Source organism: Palaemon carinicauda, chromosome 24 (genome assembly GCF_036898095.1).
Source record: "Palaemon carinicauda isolate YSFRI2023 chromosome 24, ASM3689809v2, whole genome shotgun sequence".
Lineage (NCBI taxonomy): Eukaryota > Metazoa > Arthropoda > Malacostraca > Decapoda > Palaemonidae > Palaemon > Palaemon carinicauda.
Window position 1 is genome coordinate 20,717,442 of NC_090748.1, and position 23,477 is coordinate 20,740,918.

At 45.7% G+C, this 23,477-nt stretch overlaps 1 protein-coding gene across 1 annotated transcript in view; it reads right to left on the reverse strand.

Moving 5' to 3' along the window:
- LOC137618107 (2-oxoadipate dehydrogenase complex component E1) overlaps positions 1 to 19,425 on the reverse strand; it is a 447,864-nt gene extending 428,439 nt beyond the window's left edge. Inside the window, exon 1 of the mRNA XM_068348104.1 lies at positions 19,109 to 19,425. Coding sequence (XP_068204205.1) covers positions 19,109 to 19,286 — 178 coding nt within the window. The 5' untranslated portion in view covers positions 19,287 to 19,425. The remainder of the gene's footprint in view (positions 1 to 19,108) is intronic.
- Positions 19,426 to 23,477: the final 4,052 nt, after the last annotated feature.

Consider the following 23,477-nt stretch of genomic DNA (forward strand, 5'->3'; position numbering starts at 1 on the left):
AGTGCCTCCTTGCTTGGAGATGTACGCCAAGGCTGTGGTGTTGTCCGCATTCACTTCTACCACTTTGTTTCGGAGAAGACTCTCGAAACTCGTCAAGGCCAAGTGAACAGCCAACAGCTCCTTGCAGTTGATGTGAAGGCTCCTCTGATCCGACGTCCAAAGACCCGAACATTCCAGACCGTCCAGAGTCGCTCCCCAACCCAAATCCGACGCGTCTGAAAATAACACGTGGTTTGGGTTCTTGACTGCCAGGGACAGACCCTCTCGAAGACCTATGTTGCTGTCCCACCAGTTCAGGCACGTCTTTACTGGTTCGGAGATCGGGATTGAGACAGCTTCCAAAGTCTTGTTCTTGTCCCAATGGGAGTCTAGATGGAACTGGAAAGGGCGAAGGTGAAGTCTCCCTAGAGAGATAAATTGTTCCAGGGATGACAGCGTCCCTAGGAGGCTCATCCAACTTCTCACTGAGCAATGGTCTTTTCTCAGCATGAGGCGGACTTTGAGCAAGGCTTGATCTATCCTGGTGGCAGACGGAAAAGCCCGAAAAGCTAGACTGCGAATCTCCATCCCCAAATAGAGAATCGTTTGGGAGGGAGTCAGCTGAGACTTCTCTAAGTTCACCAACAGTCCCAACTCCTTTGCAAGATCCAACGTCCATTGAAGGTCCTGCAGACAGCGATGACGGGACGACGCTCTGAGCAGCCAGTCGTCCAGGTACAGGGAGGCTCGAATCCCCGATAAATGAAGAAATTTTGCCACATTTCTCATGAGCCTCGTAAAAACAAGAGGAGCAGGGCTGAGGCCGAAGCACAGTGCTCGGAATTGGTACACCACATTCCTGTATACAAACCTCAGATACGGTTGAGAATCCGGGTGTATAGGAATGTGGAAGTACGCATCCTGCAGGTCGAGAGAGACCATCCAGTCTCCCTCTCTGACCGCTGCTAGGATGGACTTCGTGGTCTCCATCGTAAATTTTGTTTTGACAACAAAAACGTTGAGCGCACTGACATCCAGCACCGGCCTCCAACCTCCTGTATGCTTTGGGACTAGGAAGAGACGGTTGTAAAATCCCGGTGATTGAAGGTCCGAGACTTTCACCAACGCTCCCTTCTCTAGCAACTGAGACACCTGCAGTTGTAGTGCCTGTCTCCTTGACTCCTCTCGATACCTGGGAGAGAGGTCTATAGGAACTTTTACCAGAGGAGGTCTCCGTACAAAAGGTATTTTGTACCCCTCCTTGAGCAACAACACAGACTCTCGGTCTGCACCCCTCTTCTCCCAGGCCTGCCAGAAGTTGTTCAGTCTGGCCCCTACCGCTGTCTGAGGACGTGGGCAGTCAGACTCTGCCACGGGAGGACTTGGATCCTCTCCTCTTGCCTCTTTTACTGTCGGCACGAGCGCCTCCCTTACTGGGGGCTCTGCCACGAAAGGGCGGGATAAACCTAGTTGCTGGAGTATCGAGCTTGGGTCTTACGACATAAGATGATGAAGGAGCAGCCTTGCGCGCCGACGTAGCCATCAGGTCGTGGGTATCCTTCTGCACCAGAGAAGCTGCAATATCCTTAATCAACTGCTGAGGAAACAAGGCAGATGACAACGGGGTAAAGAGAAGCTCTGACCTTTGGCAGGGAGTTACTCCTGCCGAAAGGAACGAGCAAAGAGTCTCCCTCTTCTTAAGGACTCCTGCCGTAAAGGTAGCGGCGAGCTCATTAGAGCCATCACGGATAGCTTTGTCCATGCAGGACATAATAAGCACGGATACATCACGGTCGGCCGAAGAGATCTTCCTGCTCAAGGCTCCCAGCGACCAATCCAAGAAGTTAAAAACTTCGAAGGCCCTGTAAACCCCTTTGAGGAGATGATCAAGGTCCGAAGAGGACCAGTAAACTTTAGAGCGTCTCATGGCCAGGCGACGGGGAGAGTCTACGAGGCTTGAGAAGTCTCCCTGGGCAGAGGCAGGAACTCCCAAGCCGAGAACTTCTCCCGTGTCATACCAGACGCTCGCTCTAGAAGCCAGTTTAAACGGGGGGAAAGCAAAGGCTGTCTTCCCCAAACTCCTCCTGGTGATCAACCAATCGCCTAGTAAACGCAAAGCTCTCTTAGAAGAGCGAGAGAGCACTAGCTTAGTAAACGACGGCGTCGAAGTAGCTAGGCCTAGCGTAAACTCTGACGGAGGCGAACGAGGAGCAGCAGTTACAAAATGGTCAGGAAACAGTTCCTTAAAAATCAGCATGATCTTTTTAAAATCCAGAGAGGGCTGAGCAGCTTTAGGCTCCTCTCCGTCCGACAAAGTCCCCAAAGGAATATCAGTTGGAAGGGGATCAGCGACTTCCTCATCCGACGGAACTTCGTCCGACAACTGCCGAGTCTCATGAAAAGGAGAGACCTGCCGAGGAGGCAACGCTTGACAGGCAATGTCAACAAGCAAAGGAGCAGCAGTAGCAGAAGAGGAAGCGACGTCACGCCGCTGCTGAAAGGACTGAAAACCCTGTGACTGACCAACAACAACAGCTGAAGTTGATCGACGCTCGACGTCACGTCGGAACTGCATTGACTGCAGAGTCTGAGCAGGCAAAACAACCTCCGACTGCGGTGACTGACGCTCAACGTCACGTCGAGGCAACGGAGCCGGTCGGCGAACTTCAGTGCAGGGCTGCGGCGGCAGCAGCTGAACGTCAGTACGAGACTGCAGCAAGGGAGGATCCATGTCACGTGACTGACGTGAAAGACTACTGACATCGCGTTTCAAAGTACTAGAAATGTCAGCACTAACGTCAAACGGACGAGTGAATACTCGTTTGGGCGGCTGACGGCCAGAGTCACGTTCAGCGCACTGGCGACTCGAAAGCAAAGGATCATCGCGAACCTGCTCAAAGTCATACTCTTCCATAAGGGAGGCAAGCTTAGACTGCATGTCCCGCAGGACAACCCACTTCGGATCAACGGGAGTCCTAACGGGCCGTGACGTTGGTAACGTCTGCGTTGGCAAAACATTGCCTCTACCGCGACCCTCGGACCCCGTGTTACGCTTGCGCTTAATAGGCGAACAGTCATCCGACGACTGCAAGAGGTCAGAGCTGTCCCAATGGCTACAGCCAGGACGCTGGACCTGTCCTGAAGGGACTGACTTTCGCTTCAAGGGTCTAGAAACCTTGCGCCAAGGTTTCTTGTGCGATAAGTCTTCGGAGGACGAGGAGAACACAGTCTCACCCGTCTTATGGTAAGGGCGATCTTGACGAGAAACGTCCGATACCAAAGAGGGAACGTCTGTACGTTGGTTAATGCCTCTTGTCCCCTTAAGTCCTACGACATTACTTCTCCCTGGTGCAGGGGAGCCTGAAAGAGGTCTCGGACTAGGGGAGCGACAAGCACGAACAGACGAACCCTCGGTCGCAACACTAAATACACTTTGCGCACTTATCACTTTATCACTACGATTTTCTGTTTTACCACTCTGACACTTCAACAACTTAACATCTGACATGAGTTGGTTACGGTCCGATGCTAAGGACTCAACTTTTTCGCCTAAAGCTTGAATCGCTAGAAACATATCCCGCATGGACGGTTCATGAGTGCTAGTAGGGGGTTCAGGAACAACTACTACAGGGGAAGGATTAGGTTCAGGGGCATGGGAGGAGGAAAATTCCAAAGATCTAGAGGAGCTTCTCCTCACCCTATCTCTCTCCAGCTTACGAGTATATTTGTCATACTCAAGCCAGTCGAATTCCGACAAGACCACGCACTCATCACACCGATCTCCTAATTGGCAGGATTTACCCCGGCAATTAGAACAAACGGTATGTGGGTCGATAGAGGCCTTGGGAAGACGTTTGTTGCAATCCCTCGCACACTTGCGATATTTAGGTTCATTGATAGGAGAAGGGTCAGCCATATTGAACAATCAGAGAAAATCCAAGTCAAAACCAAAGTCATCAACAATAAACACCAGCCAAAAAAAGGGTTTCAAGAGTTTAATTGAAGAAAAAACACCCGTCACAGCGAAAGCCAATAAACAACCAAAATAAAGTACTTCACCAAATAGGTCGAAAACTCAAGGTCATAAGTGAGCGGAACCAACTTGTCGACAAGACCGACAGAGAAGAACTGGAGAACTTGACAAGTATATGCGGTATCTGGCCGATAGTCGGCGCTGGTGGCCACACCCGCAACCTTCACGGCGATCGCTCGCGAGTTTTTGGAATCTGTCGAGCCGTCCGAGACGTCAGCTATTATATATTCACCGGCTAAGTTTAATATTTAAAAAACGCTATTTATTAGGGGTGACTCACCCATTAGGAAGGGTGGACGTCCCTGCCAATCTGGCTTTTGGCTTTATCCGGGGGCTCCTTATCTGAGTATATTAGTACTCAAAAATAAGGGGTCCCTGCCCTTGCTAAAACCTTGCTATGCAAGGTCCGAGGCCTATGCATGCTGTGTGTTGAGACATGCAGAAGTGTGACTGTCAAGGTAAAGTTATTCCGAGTCTATCGTAGGACAAGCTGATGTAACTAAGACTTTCCCAATACCACCTCGCCAGGGTATGGGGACGCGACAGTATCAGCTTAATACTAGGTACACAAGGGAGCATGGATTACCTGCAGTGGTTTGAGGTCAGCTTATGCAGAGAACCCAGGATGCTGCTTTCCCCAAGAGAGGGTAGGATGAAGAAAAGAATAAGAGCCAGTCAAATCTTTTCATACATGCAGACTAAAACCAGGTAACAGTGCCCTCAACCTTCTGCTACTTGTCCAATAAGGAACTTGAGGTATACAACCAGCTGTTACGCAGCTACCACCGGACCGATAAGAGATCGTATCGAGTTCCTGTGGGTCACGTCTTGCAGGAGAAAGGTTGTGAAAGTCACCTGGAGCATTCACATCCTTTCTTGTAAAACCTGCGTCACAGAGTAATCTGCTAAGAAGGACCAGGGGCATAGCTATGCCTCTGACATCGTGAGTCGTCATGTTGAGATGATGTTTTGGTGATCCTCCTTTAGTCTCTCCCAGTGCTGATGACAAGAGAAGGGACCCAGGTGGGCTGTTGCCGTTCTCTTAAGGTAGTCCTATACCTTACCCTGGGTACAGTAACGGATGATCTGGATCGTACGTTACCGAGTGGAGACTTGTGTAGGATCCGTCACCTCTGGAGACTGTGTCTGGCGACATACTCGGGGACAAAACTGAACATTGCCTTTCACCCTTCTCATTAATGGGGGATGTGGGAAGAGAGACCATGAAGTTCCTGACTCGTATGGCTGCTGTCAGAGTTTGTAGGAACATTGTCTTCTTAAACCAGGTGAAAATTTGTTGTCTGGTGAAGTGGAACATAAGGAGGTCTCTTTAGAGGTCGGAGAATTTGAACCATGTTCCGAGAGGAAGGTCTCAATTCCGACTGGAGAAAGGCAAGTTGTAAGTCCGTATGAGTTAGGAAAGGTCTAGTGATGAGAGGATGTCCCTTCCTTTCAGTTTGAAGGTGAAAGATCAAGGTTGAGTGATCATCTTTACCTGTTGAAACTGAATAGGGGGTCTTTTCCTCTTGTGTATACTCGAGGATTCCTCTATTACTGGAATAGAGGTATCAAGTGGAGAGAGACACTTTCACATGACATCAACCAACAAGAAGTTATGCTGCCAGGTAGACTGATGCTGAGGAATTCCTAAGATATATAGACAACCTTTTCGCAACTTATTGCAAAAAGCCTTTGTGGGAAAGGAGGTACTGGGTAGTCTCCAGGAGTACAATTCTAGCAAAGCTATAGCCTGTGGTAGATGTCAAAGTGGGCTATCTGTGATGTGGAGAGGATTCTCTTGGAGACTCTATCAGGAGCTGCAAAAGGTTTGGAAACCGTTCTGCATAATGCCATAGCGGAGCTAAGAGAGTCCTTGAGAGGCTGACCGATGTTCTAGCCTTCTTAAATGCCCTTCTCCAGACAAAACAGGAACGTCATTGTTGTACCCACCGTTGTTGCTAGAGAGCCTTGGGGTCTAGGGCTGGGGAGTAACAGCAGCCTGAGGTTCAGGAGCATTGCGAACAGATCCCTGGTTGGAGGACCCCATAAAGTCGGGACTTTGTCGGCTACAAGGTGATCCAAAGACCATTCGGTATACCTTACCTGAGATGCTGTGCACAGAATGTTGGCGAGCACATTCTACTAGTCTGGAATGAAGCAGGCTGAAAGCGGTACCGAACGGACTTTGGCCCATCTTAGTGTTTATACTGTTAGATGGGAAGAGGCTATGAGCAAGTTCCTTCTTGCTTGCCGATGTGAGCCTCTATGTGGTGTGGGGTGTCATCGCCCATCACATCAGTGAGTGGTCTTTTAGGAACCGAGGAGGCTGCTGAAGGACCGGAAAGTTGGCCTTCATCTCTTAAGAGATTTAAGTGAAGGTACTTTCGGACTCTGTCCAGAGGGCTGAGGTCGTGTGGTGCAGCACTATGGTCCCTCCTCTCTTCTTTTGATGTGTTCTAAGCCCAGCATCAAGTCCGAGGGGTGGGGAAGGATGAGAAGGTTATACCGCTCTGTAGATTCTCGACTGACACCCATCCCTTGAGGTTCGTCCAAACTTCTGGTCCCATGGGGGTTATAATGTCTGGGGGATCGAGGGCCTGATTCCAGTTAGACTCAAGTCACTCTGGGATGGGAGTTGTTCTCATTTTTGAGAAGGTTTTGTGGAGATTGGTGTCTAGAATCATTCCCAGATACACCAGTCTTCTGGGAGGGAAGTAGGGAAGACTTCCGCCGGTTTACCTTGATCACTGGATCTTGGTAAAAAGACTTCAGAAGTTCCGGTGCTAATGCAAGTTGCCACTGAGTCTGCTAAGGTCAGTCAGTTGTCCCAAAACGGAGGAGACAGAAGCCGATCCTGTAAGACCAGGATGGGTGTAGTGGGAAGACCAAAGCACAGTGCCCTGAACTAGTGTTTCTTGTTTGTCTAGACTGAATCTTCCAACCTTCCTAGATGGATGGTTTGGGCCTGGAAGTATGTGTCCTTTAGATCCAGCGTGCAAATGAAGCCCTGAGGTCTTAGCCCTTGTTCGAACTCCAACATGGTGTGGACATCGACCGAAAGGGACAGCTCCTTGCGGATCCTTTTGCATTGAAGATTGTTGATGTGGAGTCGTGACTCGTGTCGTAAAGGATTAGACACGATACCCAGTGTAAGAATTCTTCACTGAGAGAATTCCTTTAACTAACAGAAGGAAGGCAACGCTTAACCCTACCATGCGCCCTGATGGGATTGATGCTATTCCTTAGAATAAAATCAATCTGGCTAATGTTAATCAATGGTTAATGGTTGGGTATCATGGTTACTGTGCAGTTGGAAAGTGCGCGCAAGTAGTTCCCTGTCGACAAGCCGTTGATGAGGGTTGTTGAATGTTTGCCGATCACTTTAGTGTGATGGCGAACGGCCAGAAGCGAGAAGTATGTTGTATACCTTCTGATCTAGGGAACTACAGGCAGAGGTTGACTACTAAGTCCGAGTCACGAACTGCTGGCAAATTGCCGATGATCGGGGAATCGGTGGTCTGTGAGCCGATGGTGAGCTAGAGATCAGCAAGCTGACTATGGTCAAAGATCAGCGTTGAGCTAGCAATTGGCGATCTGGTGATCGGCGACCTAGCGATCAGCAAACCGTGAACTAGCCATCAGCAGTGATCTAGAGATCAGACTGTTGATGCTTTCCTGTTTGCTGACGGTGGTCTGTCAAGGAAAAAAGAAACTTCAGAAGAGACAGGGACGAAGGATTCCCCGTTTTGATTCCCCTTGTAAGATGGAATCTTCGGGATCTTGAATCCTTCTGTGAAGCCTCTTTCCTCTTTTCCCGGCGGTCATGTTATACGTTTGCGGGGAGAGGAATGGGGCAATGGTGACCTGTCCAAAAAGTTTTATTCCTTTTTTTCTGCCTATTGCGCGAGTGTGCAGGAGAGTACTGGAGCGATGGCACACAGGATGATGCTGGTGCTCAGTTTCTGCTGAAGCGCAAAGGAGATCTGGAGAGCAGGCAAGGGCTGGCTCTTTGGCAAGAGCTGGCGCATTGGATCTGCGAGCACTGGCTCTTTGGCAAGAGCTGGCGCATTGGATCTGAGACCGCAACTGCGCAGGAGGGCGCAGGAAAGCGCGGAAGAGTGCTGGCGCACAGTAAGGCACTGTGTAGTTTTGTGCAGTCTCCCTAGACTGCGCCAAAGCGTGTGACCTGTTGCGCAAGGGCGGGTGCATTGGCGCGCGCACATGCAGAAGACCATCGGTGCACGCGCGGAAGTCCGTTGGCACATACACACGTGCGTGGTAGGTTGGTAGGAGGATCAGGAACTGGGATGTGCCCTTTGGAAGGGCGAACATCCACCGATGGCAACCGTGAAAGGTCCATAGAAGAGTTCAGGACCGAAGTCCACGGACTAAGCTGCAGCGCAAGGTTGCGCTGGTAGGTCTACTGGTAGGATGATCAGGAACTGATGATGCCCATGAGGGCAGGTGGACCAGCAAGCTGACCTTAGCAGAGTGATCCTCCGAAGAGGTGTCTTTATGAGTGGCCTCTCTCACGAACGAGAGAGAGGTGAACACTTCGTAGGAGAGACTTGCCTAAGACTGTGCTCCACCCCTGAAGGAAGAGACTCAGCAAGGGGGGAGAATAGTCGAGGCAAAGACAGCAATTGGAGTCTGTGAAGTGTTGATCAGGTGTTGCTACGGGCGTGCTTCTGAGAGAAGTGATGACGTCCATTAGAGCCGGCGGATCAGCAAGCTGACCTTCAACAGTAGCAATCCTCCGAAAAGGAGTCTCTCTGAGTGGCCTCTCTCGCGAACGAGAGGGGTGATCACTTCGTAGAAGAGACTTGATGACATCCTTTAGGGCCGGTGGATCAGCAAGCTGACCTTCAACAGTAGCGATCCTCCAAAGAGGAGTCTATGAGTGGCCTCTTCCGCGAACGAGAGAGGTGAGCACTTCGTAGAAGAGATTTGATGACGCCCATTAGGGCCGGTGGATCAGCAAGCTGACCTTCAACAGTAGCGATCCTCCGAAGAGGAGTCTCTATGAGTGGCATCTCTCGCGAACGAGAGAGATGAACACTTCGTAAAAGAGACTTGATGACGCCCATTAGGGCCGGTGGATCAGCAGACTGACCTTCAACAGTAGCAATCCTCCGAAGAGGAGTCTCTATGAGTGGCCTCTCTCGCGAACGAGAGAGGTGAACACTTCGTAGAAGAGACTTGATGACGCCCATTAGGACCGGTGGATCAGCTAGCTGACCTTCAACAGTAGCGATCCTCTGAAGAGGAGTCTCTATGAGTGGCCTCTCTCGCGAACGAGAGAGGTGAACACTTCGTAGAAGAGACTTGCCTAAGACTGTGCTCTGCCTCTGAAGGAAGAGAGACTCAGCAAGGGGGGAGAGATGCCTGGGCGAAGGCAGCAACAGCAGTCAGAGACGATGAATTTATTAAGATGTGGGAAGTTCTCCCTCGGAAGGGAGAAACAACCCCACACCTGGGGAGGAAACTTTCCCTCGGAGGGGAAAGTTGTCCAACCCTTGGAGGCGAACCTCCTGGTTAGCGTTCTAAGATGATCTGAAGTGCTGGTCATGTTGTCACGGGCGTACTTCTAAGAAAAGGGATGACGCCCATGTCGATGTCCTCTGAGGGACGGCAGTGACAGCAGATTCCCCAGGCATGAACAAAACAGCTCTGCTTCGTCGGCACTCTTAGTCGAACGAAGAAAAAATTGCATAGTTAACTGGAAAAAAATAAAAATGGAGTTTTTATGACAAAACAAAGTTGTATGAATACATACCGGGCAGTTATATATATATAGCTAATGTCTCTGACTTTCGGCAGAATTTTTCAAAACGCGGCAACTGCCTTGTGGTGGTTGAGTGGTTAGGTGGTTAACACCCGTCACAGGGTGGTACGAGAAATCATTCCCGTTTTCTGTTCTTCAGTTCATCTATGCCCGACCTGTCTCCTGAATGGGGAGGTGGGTGAGCCTTAGAATATATATATAACTGCCAGGTAAGTATTCCATAAAACTTTGTTTTATCATAAAAACTACCTTTTTATGAATAGAACTTACTTGGCAGTTATTTATACAGTATATAGCTGATTAACACACTTGGAGGAGGGTGATAGACAGTAAACATCGTTGGGGAAACAACCAAAAAAGTTGTAGGATAAAAAACACCTTGATTCCTTACCTGCTAAGGTAGCTGACTTCAAAGGTTCCTGCCTCTTGAGTCGCTTTCCCTTAGGAGTGTCAGCCAGAATGTGACCTGCAGTGCTGAAAACACTCAATCGAGTCTGTCAACGGGGTGAGACCAACAATCTGACTAGACTTCAGGACTACCATTGCCCATATATTCAAAACTGCAACCTTCCCAAAACCAACCACCTAACCTTTGCAAATTAGATATCAAATATCTAACTAGACTGAGGTGACTGTACACAAGTCGACAACCTCAGACAACCATTAAAAACACCAACCCACACACAGGCATACAAAACTAAGGTTGAGGGGAGGTAGTAACTCCTTTGCCTAATACAGAAGCCATAGCTACGTATGGGCCCAAGGTATAGCATTTCTCATAATCCACTCTCACCTCTCTGAGGTAATGAGAGGCGAACAGAGTTGCTCCTCCAGAACGTCGCATCCATAATTTGTCTGACCGACATGTTTTTGCGGTAAGCAAGCGAGGTCGCAATGGCTCTCACTTCGTGAGCCTGCACTTTTAAAAGGCCGAAGTGTTCCTCCTCACACAAGAGATGCGCTTCTCTAATAACTTCCCTCAGGAAAAAAGACAAAGCGTTCTTAGAAAGGGGCTTCTGAGGATCTTTCACCGAACACCACAAGGAGCTAGAAGAGCTTCTCTCATTTTTAGTGTGAGACAAGTAGGCTTTGAGGGCTCGGACTGCACAGAAGAGCCTCTCTTTCTCTTGACCCACTAGGTTAGTCAAGTTAGGAACCTCAAAGGTCCTTGGCCAGGGCTTTGAAGGGTTCTCGTTCTTGGCGAGGAAATCTATTCTCAAGGCACAAACTGCCCCATTCAGATTGAAGCCTACCTGCTTTTCAATTGCATGGACTTCACTGACCCTTTTAGCTGTTGCTAAGGCCAAAAGGAAGAGGGTTTTCTTTGTAACCTCCCTAAGAGGAGCTTGTGAGATGGGCTTAAATCTCTTGGCGCACAGAAATTTAAGAACCACATCAAGGTTCCAAGAAGGGGGCTTTAACTGGACCTGTTTGGTTGTCTCAAAAGACTTTAAGAGGTCATGTAAGTCCTTATCGTGAGACAAGTCCAAGCCTCTATGCCGACAGACTGAAGCGAGCATGCTTTTGTACCCTTTGATTGTGGACACAGCCAGCTTAGCGTCCTGCCTGAGGTACAACAAAAAGTCAGCAATCTGGCTCACAGAGGTAGTGGATGAGGAAACCTTGTGCTTCCTACACCAAGCTCTTAAAGTCTCCCACTTGGACTGGTAGACTCTCTGTGAAGAGACCCTCCTCGCTCTGGCGATAGCTTTCGCAGCTTGCGCTGAAAATCCTCTCATTCTGACGAGCTTCTTGATAGTCTGAAGGCAGTCAGATTGAGAGCGAGGGGGTTTTGATGATACCTCTCGAAGAGGGGTTGTCTGAGCAGCTTTGGATTTGCAAGAAGGCTTCTTGGAAAGTCCATCAACATGTCCACCACCTACGTGAACCATTCCCTCGTTGGCCAGAAAGGAGCTACCAGGATCAATCGTCCCGAATCGAGGAGGGTGAATTTCCTGACTACCAGATTGATGATCTTGAACGGGGGAAAGGCATCCCCCACAGCCTCGAGAGACTCTGACAGACCTGTTGGTTGAGGGTCCATTCTGTGGGAAGGACCTGCCCTTTCCTGCTGAGCATGTCCACCCTCACATTCCTCTGTCCCTGTACAAACCTCGTCAGCAGATCTACCTTATTCTCCTTCGCCCAAAGAAGGAGCTCCCTTGCTGTTTCGAACAGGGACAGAGAGTGAGTCCCCCCTTGTTTTCTGATGTACGCAAGAGCTGTGGTGTTGTCTGAGTTGACCTCCACAATCTTCCCAGACACCGAGTCTTTGAAGGCCTTTAACCCCAAAAAATGGCCATCAGCTCCTTGTTGTTGATGTGCCATTCCAACTGATTTCCTTCCCAAGAGCCTGAGACCTCCTTGCTTCCTAGTGTTGCCCCCCAACCTGACTCTGACACGTCTGAAAACAACACTAGGTCTGGTTTCTTCTTGTGTAAGGAGATCCCTTCCCCCAACAAGGCTGGATCCAGCCACCACTTCAGAAGATCCTTGACTTCTGCTGGAATGGGAAAGGAAAAGGAGTCTTCCTGCGTCTTTCTGTTCCACGTTTTTGAAAGAAAGTGCTGTAGAGGCCTTAGATGGAGTCTCTCCAGTGAGACAAACTGCTCGAGGGAGGAGAGAGTTCCCAGCAAACTCATCCACTCCTTCGCTGAGCACCTCTTCTTGTCCAGGAAACTTCGGACTTTTTCGAGACACTTGGTCTGTCTTTCCTGAGAGGGAGAAGCCTAAAAAAGAACTGAATTCAGAACTATCCCCAAATAGAGAATAGTCTGATTCGGCTTGATCTGAGACTTCTCCCTGTTGATGACCAGTCCTAGATCTTGAGCCATCATAAAAGTCTTTCGTAAATCCTCCAGACATTTCTCCTTCGATCGTGAACGAATCAGCCAATCCTCCAGATAGACGGATATCCTTATCCCCTCTTGATGCAGCCAGCCTGACATATTCGCCATTATCCTGGTGAAGACTTGAGGAGCCGTGCTGAGACCGAAGCAAAGCGCTCTGAATTGGAAGCACTTGCCCTGCATTACAAATCTCAGGTACTTCCTTGAAGTCGGATGGATGGGGACGTGGAAATACGCGTCCTGCAAATCGAGGGATACCATCCAGTCCCCTGGACGTACTGATGCCAGCACAGACTGAGTCGTCTCCATGGAGAACGTCGTCTTATCCACAAAGACGTTCAGAGAACTGACATCCAGGATAGGTCTCCATCCGCCCGAGTTCTTGGGCACTAGAAACAGGCGATTGTAAAAGCCTGGGGAGGATAGATCCCGAACCGGTTCTATCGCTCCCTTGTCCAGCATTTGGTCGACTAGGTCTAGGAGGGCCTTCTGTTTCCCCGGATCTGTGTACTGGGCTACTAAGGCCAGCGAAGTATCTGCGAGAGGAGGTTTCTTCAGAAAGGGGATCTTGTATCCCTCCTTGATGACTGAGAGGGACCAGGTGTCCGGCCCTCTTCTCTTCCAAGACTGCCAAAAACCTGACAGTCTTGCGCCCACTGTCTGGAGGAGATGAACTTCATTTTCTGGAGCGAGCACTGAACGAACCTCTGTTCGATCTTGGTCCTGACTCTTGCGTTCTTCCTCTAAAATCTGGTCTTGAAGTAGCCCTGCCCCAAAAGGGCTGCTGGAATTTCTTTTCCTCCCGTTTCGAAGAAGAAGGAGCGGCTGCCAAGGGCTTACGAGCCGAACGAGATAATAGGTCTTGGGTGGCTTTTTGGGCCAGCGAAAGCGCAATGTCTCTCACCAGGGTCTCGGGAAAAAGATGTTGAGATAGGGGGGCGTAAAGAAGCTCAGACTTCTATGCAATGGTAGCAGAACTTGAAGTAAAAGAGCAAAGCAGGGCCCTCTTCTTTAGGATTCCAGCTGAGAACAGCGAAGCCAACTCATTCACCCCATCTCTGAGGGCCTTGTACATACAGGACATAATACTGGTTAGGTCTTGAGTTCCTTTCATCTGTCAGTCTTCCTTGCCAGAGTCCCTAGCGACCAGTCTAGAAAAATGAAAACCTCAAAAGCTCTAAAAATACCTTTGACGAGATGATCCAGCTCCGACATTGACCACATGACCTTGGCTGAGTTGAGAGCATGCCTTCTAGCTGAGTCCACTACGCCAGAGAAGTCCCCCTTGGAGGAGGAAGGCACTCCCAGACCCAAAGATTCCCCAGTCTCATACCACATACCAGCCTTTGAAGCAAGACGAGCTGGTGGAAACAAGAAGGAAGTCTTAACAGCTTGTCTCCGTTCCTTCATCCAGTCATCAATCTTCACAAGAGCCTTCTTTGCAGAAATCGACAGCTTCATCTTGATGAAGGTCGACTGTTTCTTGGCCTTCTTTCTGTTCAATTGGGATTGAGGAGATTGCGGAGCAGCAGGTTGGAATTCCTCTCCAAAAAGTTCAAGAAGGGAGCGAGAGAGAACTTTGTAATCTCCGGCAGCGTCAGCAGATTTATCATCGTCATCAGAGACTTCCTCGAGGTCCTGATCCACATCTGCAACATCCTTCGAACGAGAAAAAGGCTCCTTAGAATCAGACAACGGCAACTCAAAGGAATCGTCCTGCAAAAGAGGGCTTGCGTCCTGGCGCCAGGAAGAGGTATCGTCTTGGCGTCGAGCGCTAGAAGAGTCCTTGGAACGAGAGGCAGTATCGTCCTGAGGAAGCAGGATGGTATCATCCTGGCGCCGAGAGCGAGAGGCAGAGTCGTCCTGGCGTCGAGAACGAGAGGCAGTATCGTTCTGGCGTCATGAACGAGAGGCGGTATCGTCCTGGCGTCGTGAACGAGAGGAGGTATCGTCCTGGCGTCGTGAACGAGAGGCAGTATCGTCCTGGCGTCGAGAACGAGAGGCGGTATCGTCCTGGCGACGAGAGGAGGTATTGTCCTGGCGACGAGAGGAGGTATCGTCCTGGCGACGAGAGGAAGTATCGTCCTGCGTAAGCATACCGTCATCGTCCTGGCGCCGAGAGAGGAGGTATCGTCCTGGCGTCGTGAACGAGAGGCAGTATCGTCCTGGCGTCGAGAACGAGAGGCGGTATCGTCCTGGCGACGAGAGGAGGTATTGTCCTGGCGACGAGAGGAGGTATCGTCCTGGCGACGAGAGGAAGTATCGTCCTGCGTAAGCATACCGTCATCGTCCTGGCGCCGAGAGAGGAGGTATCGTCCTGGCGTCGTGAACGAGAGGCAGTATCGTCCTGGCGTCGAGAACGAGAGGCGGTATCGTCCTGGCGACGAGAGGAGGTATTGTCCTGGCGACGAGAGGAGGTATCGTCCTGGCGACGAGAGGAAGTATCGTCCTGCGTAAGCATACCGTCATCGTCCTGGCGCCGAGAGAGGAGGTATCGTCCTGGCGTCGTGAACGAGAGGCAGTATCGTCCTGGCGTCGAGAACGAGAGGCGGTATCGTCCTGGCGACGAGAGGAGGTATTGTCCTGGCGACGAGAGGAGGTATCGTCCTGGCGACGAGAGGAAGTATCGTCCTGCGTAAGCATACCGTCATCGTCCTGGCGCCGAGAGAGGAGGTATCGTCCTGGCGCCGAGAGAGGAGGTATCGTCCTGGCGCCGAGAGAGGAGGTATCGTCCTGGCGCCGAGCAGTAGAGGAAGCAGAACGGTGTCGTGTCTTCGACGAAGAGAGTAAGGTTTCCTTAGGAGAAGAACTCCGTTCCCTCTTAGAAGTTGACTTCTTAATAGGCAAAGAGTCGTCTTTACGTCTATCAGACTGGGCGTGAGGGCGGCTAAACGCTTGCACTAATGTAAAAAGTTGTTCCTGCATGACAGACATAAAGGATTTAGCAACTTCTGCTGGGTCTTGCGGTCACGAAGGAGAGGACTGACGAATAACACTCGTAGAAGAAGGATCTTCGGCTGTAATATTCTGACTTGCGGGCTTAGACTTCGTCCTTTTCACAGGCACGGAGTCGAAATCATCCTCCGACGGACAAGGTTCATAGCTACTAGAACCGGGAGAGAAAGAACGAGACAGTTCGTTGCGGTTCCGCCTCCTCTTCGTAGGTCTTGACGCTTCAAACTTCCATTTAAGTCTAGGAGAATTCGGAGAAGAAATTAACACATCCGACACGTCTTTTCCGTGACAAGAAATGCCCGGGAATCGGCAACAGGACTGTCTGAGGCGACGGCTGACCGAGGGTACGTACCTCTCACCCCCTTTCGGTTGTCGACGTACCTTCTCCCTTGGTCCTGGGAGCTTGGTAGAGGTCTAGGCCTAGGAAAATGACAGGTTCGGTCAGTCGCCACCTCCACTGCACTTTCACAAGCACTAAAATAACTTTCACTTTTCTTACCTTTAGAGGCCACAAGTTGTTCTTTAATGGACTTCAACTCGGCAGCCATCCTAGCGTACCGAGGGTCATCCGCATATACGGATCCTGTAGAAGGGGCAGGAGTTACTAACTCAAGGGAAGGATCAACTTCCAAAGAGGAATTAATTATAGGCTCAAAGGATAAATCTACACTAAGTTCATCTTCCTTTCCACTAACAGATTTAGATTTAGACCCAGAAGCTCTCTTAACTCTATCGAGCTCTAGTTTACGCACATAGCACTTCATAATCAACCAATCCTTTTCATCCAAAACCTTACATTCCTCACACCTATTATTAAGGGCACATTCAAAACCCCTACAATTCAAATAAACGGTGTGAGGATCTACCGCCATTTTCGGTAACCTCACCTTACATTCCTCATTCGCACAGACACGTAATTGAATTTTATCACTCATAATGATAACAGCAAAAAATCAAAGAAATAACAAAAACACGATTGCCAAATCCCCAAATAAGTATACTTCACCAAAAAGCAGACTGGTACAGCGAAACAGGGAAAGCGAAGAAAAGCTCTTAATGACGGACCAACGTGTTAGCAATATGACCGGCATTGATGAACTGAAGAACAGAAAACGGGAATGATTCCTCGTACCACCCTGTGATGGGTGTTAACCACCTAACCACTCAACCACCACAAGGCGGTTGCCGCGTTTTGAAAAATTCTGCCGAAAGTCAGAGACATTACCTATATATATATATAATGCCAGGTAAGTTCTATTCATAAAATTAATTATTTAACAGAAAATTCCCTAGGGAAGAACTCCGAAGAGGAACCCCGTGGGAACAACATAAGAATAAGTATTGCGCCCTTCCTTCCCCAGTCGACATCCACGGGAGAAGGGGGGAGCGGAGTAACTGTAATAAAAAACAGAATTACAATAATTTAAATCAGCTAATAATATTCACTAATAGAGAGAACCACTGATCCTCCGAAGGGAAGTGTTCCCTATGGAGAAAAGCTGAAAAGTTTGAAAGGTGAACAACCTTGAGAAGAGAAAGACCGTAGTCAATCTCTGAGAGGCCACATTCCCTTCGCTCAGCAATCCATATTTCCCGTAGGAAAAGGGAAAAGGCGAAGACAATAGTTGAATGAAGAGGGTCCAGGCGATGACGATTCCCCTGCGGCGGCCGAGTCAACGGTTATGTGCCGACAGGAAGACCGATGGACCAGAGAGGGAGAGGTCGTTCCCCACGAAGTGGAACTGTGCTGGCCTTGTTCACCAGTGCTAATGTACGCAAGTGTCGTTGTCGTACAGTATATGTATCACATGCACAGCACAAACACTGAAAAGGAGACTTATCACATTTCTAGACACATATATATACAAAAACATTAAGAATGTTTTCATATATATATATATATATATGCACAAGTAAAAGTAAGTTAAAAGACAAAAATTAATGGCAGTCCAGAATAGGCGAGGAGGAAGAGCGGAAATGACCACTCTCCATCCGAGCCAAAAGTAAAGTGAACTAAATCACAGGTGTGTGAACGGGAGTGGTAGCAAGCTACCTCCCTACCCCCCACTAACTAGCTGTGTGGGTAGTTAACCCTCACTAAATTTTAATGGCTCGTCATTTCAGCTCCGCCGAAAGTATAACCCCTAATAAATAGCGTGGTTTGTATTCCAGTTACGGAACAAATATTTTTTTATTGTGACATGATTGAAGATTGTTAAGACAAAAAAAGACGTAGGCATCTATCATAAGGTAAGGCATTACTTGTGATTTTCTTTTATAGAGTCTGTGACCCAGGCAGGGGGATCCAGGGGTTTAACCCCCAGCTAGAACTGTGACCTAGCCAGGTTTGTAGCCTAGGTAGGAGGATCCAAGGGGGACTTGCCCCTGGCTAGGTCTGTGAGCTGGGCAGGTTTATAACCTAGGAAGAGGGGTCCGGGGTCTTGCCCCCTTCGGCTAGGACTGTGACCTGGGAACTACTACATTAGGTTAGATGAGTTTGTTAGTTTCTGTAGCCTATTACAAATCTTAAAAGTGTTAAATAATCCCATATTTTCCGGTTTTCACCTACCTAAAGCTGCAGATTCCTACCTGTATCCATTGGAAATGGGGGAGGGATAGCGTGCGAACGTTTTTTTTGCAATGAAAATATAGGTCAAATTCGTTGAAACCGCAATATTTACCGTAAGAAACATTATTTCTATTGAAAATGTAGTTCCGTGTTCTTCTATAATTTTACCATTAATATGCCCCAGCCCCAATTAAACCTTGAGAAAAGGCCAAACTAGCCACCACTTGACCATTTCTTATAGCGAATTCCAGGCTCGCTAGTACTTAAAGTATCATATATTAACCTAAATATCATACAATCAGCCTGTTACATGGTACATTTTAAGGCGTTTCAAACATAATTAATGACAATACCTTGCACAATGTCATAGCTTTTCAGTTGTGGTAATCGACCCACCAGAACCTATGAATTTCCGCCAGAAATCATCATCAAAAACATTTAAAACACCACATCAGACATTAAGGGGTGAATGTAGTTTGTTGGGACAACATAAGCTAAGAACACGGTATTCTAACGGGGATCACACAGGGGCGTAGCCCGACCGGTAGGTAAGGATATGGCTCCTAGGATAGGTAAGGTGGTGAAATAAGTCTGTCCAAAGGAACTACAAAGGCTCCACAGTTTGTTTGTTAGATGAATTGATGTCAGGAAGCATTAAAAATAATTAGATTTTAGATTGGTTTAATGTTCTTGCTTTTACTTGTATTTATGATGTAATAAATATGTGTGCAGGACCAGTAATATAAGCTTCCGGATAATTTTCATCTATTTTACTGTGACCAGACCGATAAAATCCTGTGTCCTGGCAAAATCGTCTATTCGTTAACAATAACAATTGACCCCTGCAAAGGTTCAAGTATTGATCATGGACACAAAAAAAAAAAAAAACTCTACAACGTTACTTACAAGAAAAGGTGTCTTGTGCTTTTGGTACTTACATGAAAAGTCTCTTGTGGTTTCTGGGCTATAGCCATATACTCCTTTTAATGAACGATATCCTCGACACTGAAACCGGTTGACGACCAAAGGAGTTCCCCTTAATATAGGCAGCCATGTGGCCATTACGTCATTCAATTTTGAGCGATTGACTGGTATTCCACGTAATACCCTATCCATATTTACACAACTTTTGTCTATTAAATGGTATGTAAAGGTGGCTGTGTTATTAAGTTAGTTAATTTGAGGAAGCGAAGTCCCAGAAGACAGAAGTTAGAGGAGGAGACCAAAAAGACGTAATGGTTGTTGTAGTAGTAGTAGTAGAGGAAGTATTCCTATGGAACGTATTAATCCACCATATGGGGCACAGTGTAAAATCCGGACGTCGGACGTCGGATGCCGTCCGGGAGAATAGAAAATAGCTTGTATCACTGGGAAAGATGCAAAAATATACCTCTTTTTTGTGACTGGTAATGTTCACTGATACTTTCTGTTATTTTCTGAATAAATGTTCGAAAAATATTGGTTTATTTTCATGTTATTGAGAATAATCTCAATCGGACGTCAACATTACACTATTTAACTGCCCGCTATTTTACCCTGTTAGGATAAAAGCCGGACGTCGCCAATCAGCAGTCAGAGATGAGGATTTACCCCGCTGTAAAGTAACAAGGAGAAAGGGCCTACCACCCCCTTTACCCTGCATTTAGTTGCCAATAGGTTTAGTATGATCCACTAACCAATTAAAATGTTGCCAGCTTTAGCCAGACACAGGATACTACATGTAAGAAATGAAGCCTATTTCACTTGAAATGTACTGAAATTTTATTAATCAATTTGTTTTTATTCGTTTTATAATAGCCTGTGCCTGTTGCCCAGTCAGAGCCACGGGAAGGCAGTTGACAGTCTAACCAACTAATCCACCACCCTACACCATGTTATTTCCCATAACCATAAATATAAGCAAATAACAGAAATAACAGAACGTATCACTGAAGATTACCAGTGTCAAAAAAAAAATGGTGTATTATAGCGCCTTTACCGGTGATACAAGCGGTTTTCTATTCTTCCGGACGGCATCCGACGTCCGATGTCCGGATTTTACACTGTGCCACCATATGGGGAATGTTGGGGGAAAAAGTATCAAAGAAATATGCAATACACATAACATTAAAATTTAAAGCAAGATCTCAAAGAAGAAATAAAAAGTAAAGTGGCAAATTAAATAAAATGAAAAAATAGAGGAAAAGAAAGCAGAGATGACCAAACTGAGGTTTGTGAATAACAATGGCAAAAGATATTACATAAGAGAACTAACCACTAATGAGGCAGTCACAGTCATGAAAACAAGGTTGAATATGCTAGAATTTAAAGAAAATTATAGAAACAGGAATGATAAGGATAGACTTTTGTGCTGTGTAGGGAGGCAGAAGATACTACTGGACATATTTTCAACTGTAATGAATTAAGAACATTTATATATAATAATATAGCAATAGGGAATTTAGGAACCCCAACTAAAGAGGTTGCCTAATATATGGAAAAGGTCCTAGAAGTTAGAGGTAAAAGTATGAAAGCTGTGTTGTCTGTGTAAGAGGTAACTAATGATAATAATTTTTTTGCAGACTGCAGAGCTTTGCACAGACTACACTACTTCTAGTAGTGTGCCCACAATCACAGTGTTGTGGAGAGAGCAACGAGGAACCTGGAACTTTGCGTTAGTTCAAATTAGATGTACCCTATATAGCCTATATTTATGTATGTATATATATATATATATATATATATATATATATATATATATATATATATATATATATATATATATATGTTTGTGTGTGTATACAGTATATATACATCATCATCATCATCATCACCATCTCCTCCTAAGCCTATTGACGCAAAGGGCCTCAGTTTTTTTTTTTTTATTATTATTATTATTATTATTATTATTATTATTATTATTATTAGATAAGCTATAACCCTGGTTGGAAAAACAAGATGCTATAAGCCCAAGAGGTAATGAAATAAGGAAATGAATATACGATATGAGAAATGATAAAATATTTAAAAAACAGAAACAACATCAACACAGATATTTCTCATATAAACTATCATATGACTTATGTCAGCCTGGTCAACATAAAAACATTTGCTGTAAGTTTGAACTTTTGAAGTTCTACCGATTCAACTATACGATTAGGAAGATCATTCCACAACTTAGTCAAAGCTGAAATAAAACTTCTAGAATACTGCGTAATATTGAGTCGGATGATGGAGAAGGCTTGACTATTAGAATTAACTGCATGCCTAGTATTACGAACTGGATGGAACTGTTCGGGAACATATAAATGTAAAGGATGGTCAGAATTATGAATAATCTTATGCAACATGCATAACGAACTGATTAAACGATGGTGCCAGAGATTAGCATTGAGATCAGGAATAAGAAATTTAATAGACCGTAAATTCCTGTCCAACAAATTAAGAAGAGAATCAGCAGCTGAAGATCAGGTAGGAGAACAATACTCGAAACAAGGTAGAATGAAAGAATTAAAACACTTCTCAAGAATAGATTGATCACGGAAGATCTTAAAGGACTTTTTCAATAAGCCTTTTTTGTGCAATTGAAGAAGACAGAGACCTAATGTGTTTTTCAAAAGTAAATTTGTTGTCAAGAATCACACCTAAAATTTTGAAAGTGTCATACAGAATTAAAAAAAAAATATATATATATATCATCAATGCTGAAAACAGGATGTTGAGGTATCCTTGACCTACTGACAATCATACTTTAAGTTTTGTTAGCATTTAACTTTATGCCCCATAATTTGCACCATGCACTAATTTTAACTTCTGTATATCTCTATTATGAGATTCAGCAACCCCAGATCTACATTAAGATGGAATTGTCGCAGAGTGTAGAATCATCTGCTTATGCAACAAGCTTGTTTTCTTGGCCAAATCACATGTCATGTGTATATAGTATGAAAAGCAATGGAACAAGAAAACTACCCTGAGGAACACCAGATCTCACATTATGTATATATACACACACACACACACACACACATATATATATATATATATATATATATATATATATATACATATATATATAAAAGCATGTATATAATACAGTATATATATACATATATATATATATATATATATATATATATATATATATATATATATATATATATATATGTGTGTGTGTGTGTATATACATATATACATATATATATATATATATATATATATATATATATATATATATATATATATATATATATTTATAATTATATATTATATATATATATATATATAAATAATTTTGCATATATAATATATATATATATGTATATATATATATATATATATATATATATATATATATATATATGTAATAATTAGAATAGTTAATATTACATGTTTAAAACACATGACGTAATATGTCATGTTAGGTGAAGGAGCTAACCGTGGGACTTGCTGTAGTCATTCAAATCATAAACAGGACATACAATGCAAACCTCGGCAATGTGACATTCTTCTTAAACGTCAACACATTGTCTCAGCGTGTGAAAGTTTGTGACGTCACCGGATGCAGGTGTCTTCCGAGTTTGTGACGAGTCTAATATAAACTAAGCATACGATATCTGTGATATCGATAAGTTAGTCAGTTCATATCTATACTTCACCAGAATTGGTCATCTGACCAACCAGCTTCCTCCAGTGATGGAGATGTTTAACTCTGTTGTTTTTATAGAATAAATACTTTAAAGCTAATAAGATGTATTCTGTTATCCATTTACATACATCTGAAACAACACATACTCAATGTGTGCTTATAACAGTAGCACGCCAATAAATGGTGGCAGCGGTTAAACTCTAAGAATTAGAGAAAAATCTTCAAGACTTCAAAATAAAAGCTGTAAAACCAGAGAAAGATCTTCAAGACTTTAAAATAAAAGCTGTAAAACCAGAGAAAGATCTTCAAGACTTCAAAATAAAAGCTGTAAAACCTGAGAAAGATCTTCAAGAACTCAACATTATCTACATGAATCTACAATTTTGACTAAATATTATAGTCCAACGGAACGGTTAACATTAACAAATGTTAGAATACAACCTGAATCTTCAATCAACATCCTAGGAAACCCAAGGACTGGCGTTCAACAATTGCAAAACATACCCAGGAAGAACTACATTCAACAAGAAACTCGAACGATACATCGCTAACAAAACATCAAGAGAGAGAGAGAGAGAGAGAGGACGTGTCGACATCACGCAGATCCATATATAAGCCAAGTACAGATTTTTTGAATTCATTCCAGTTTGGGCAGTGAAGTGTAGTTATTACGAGTCGTT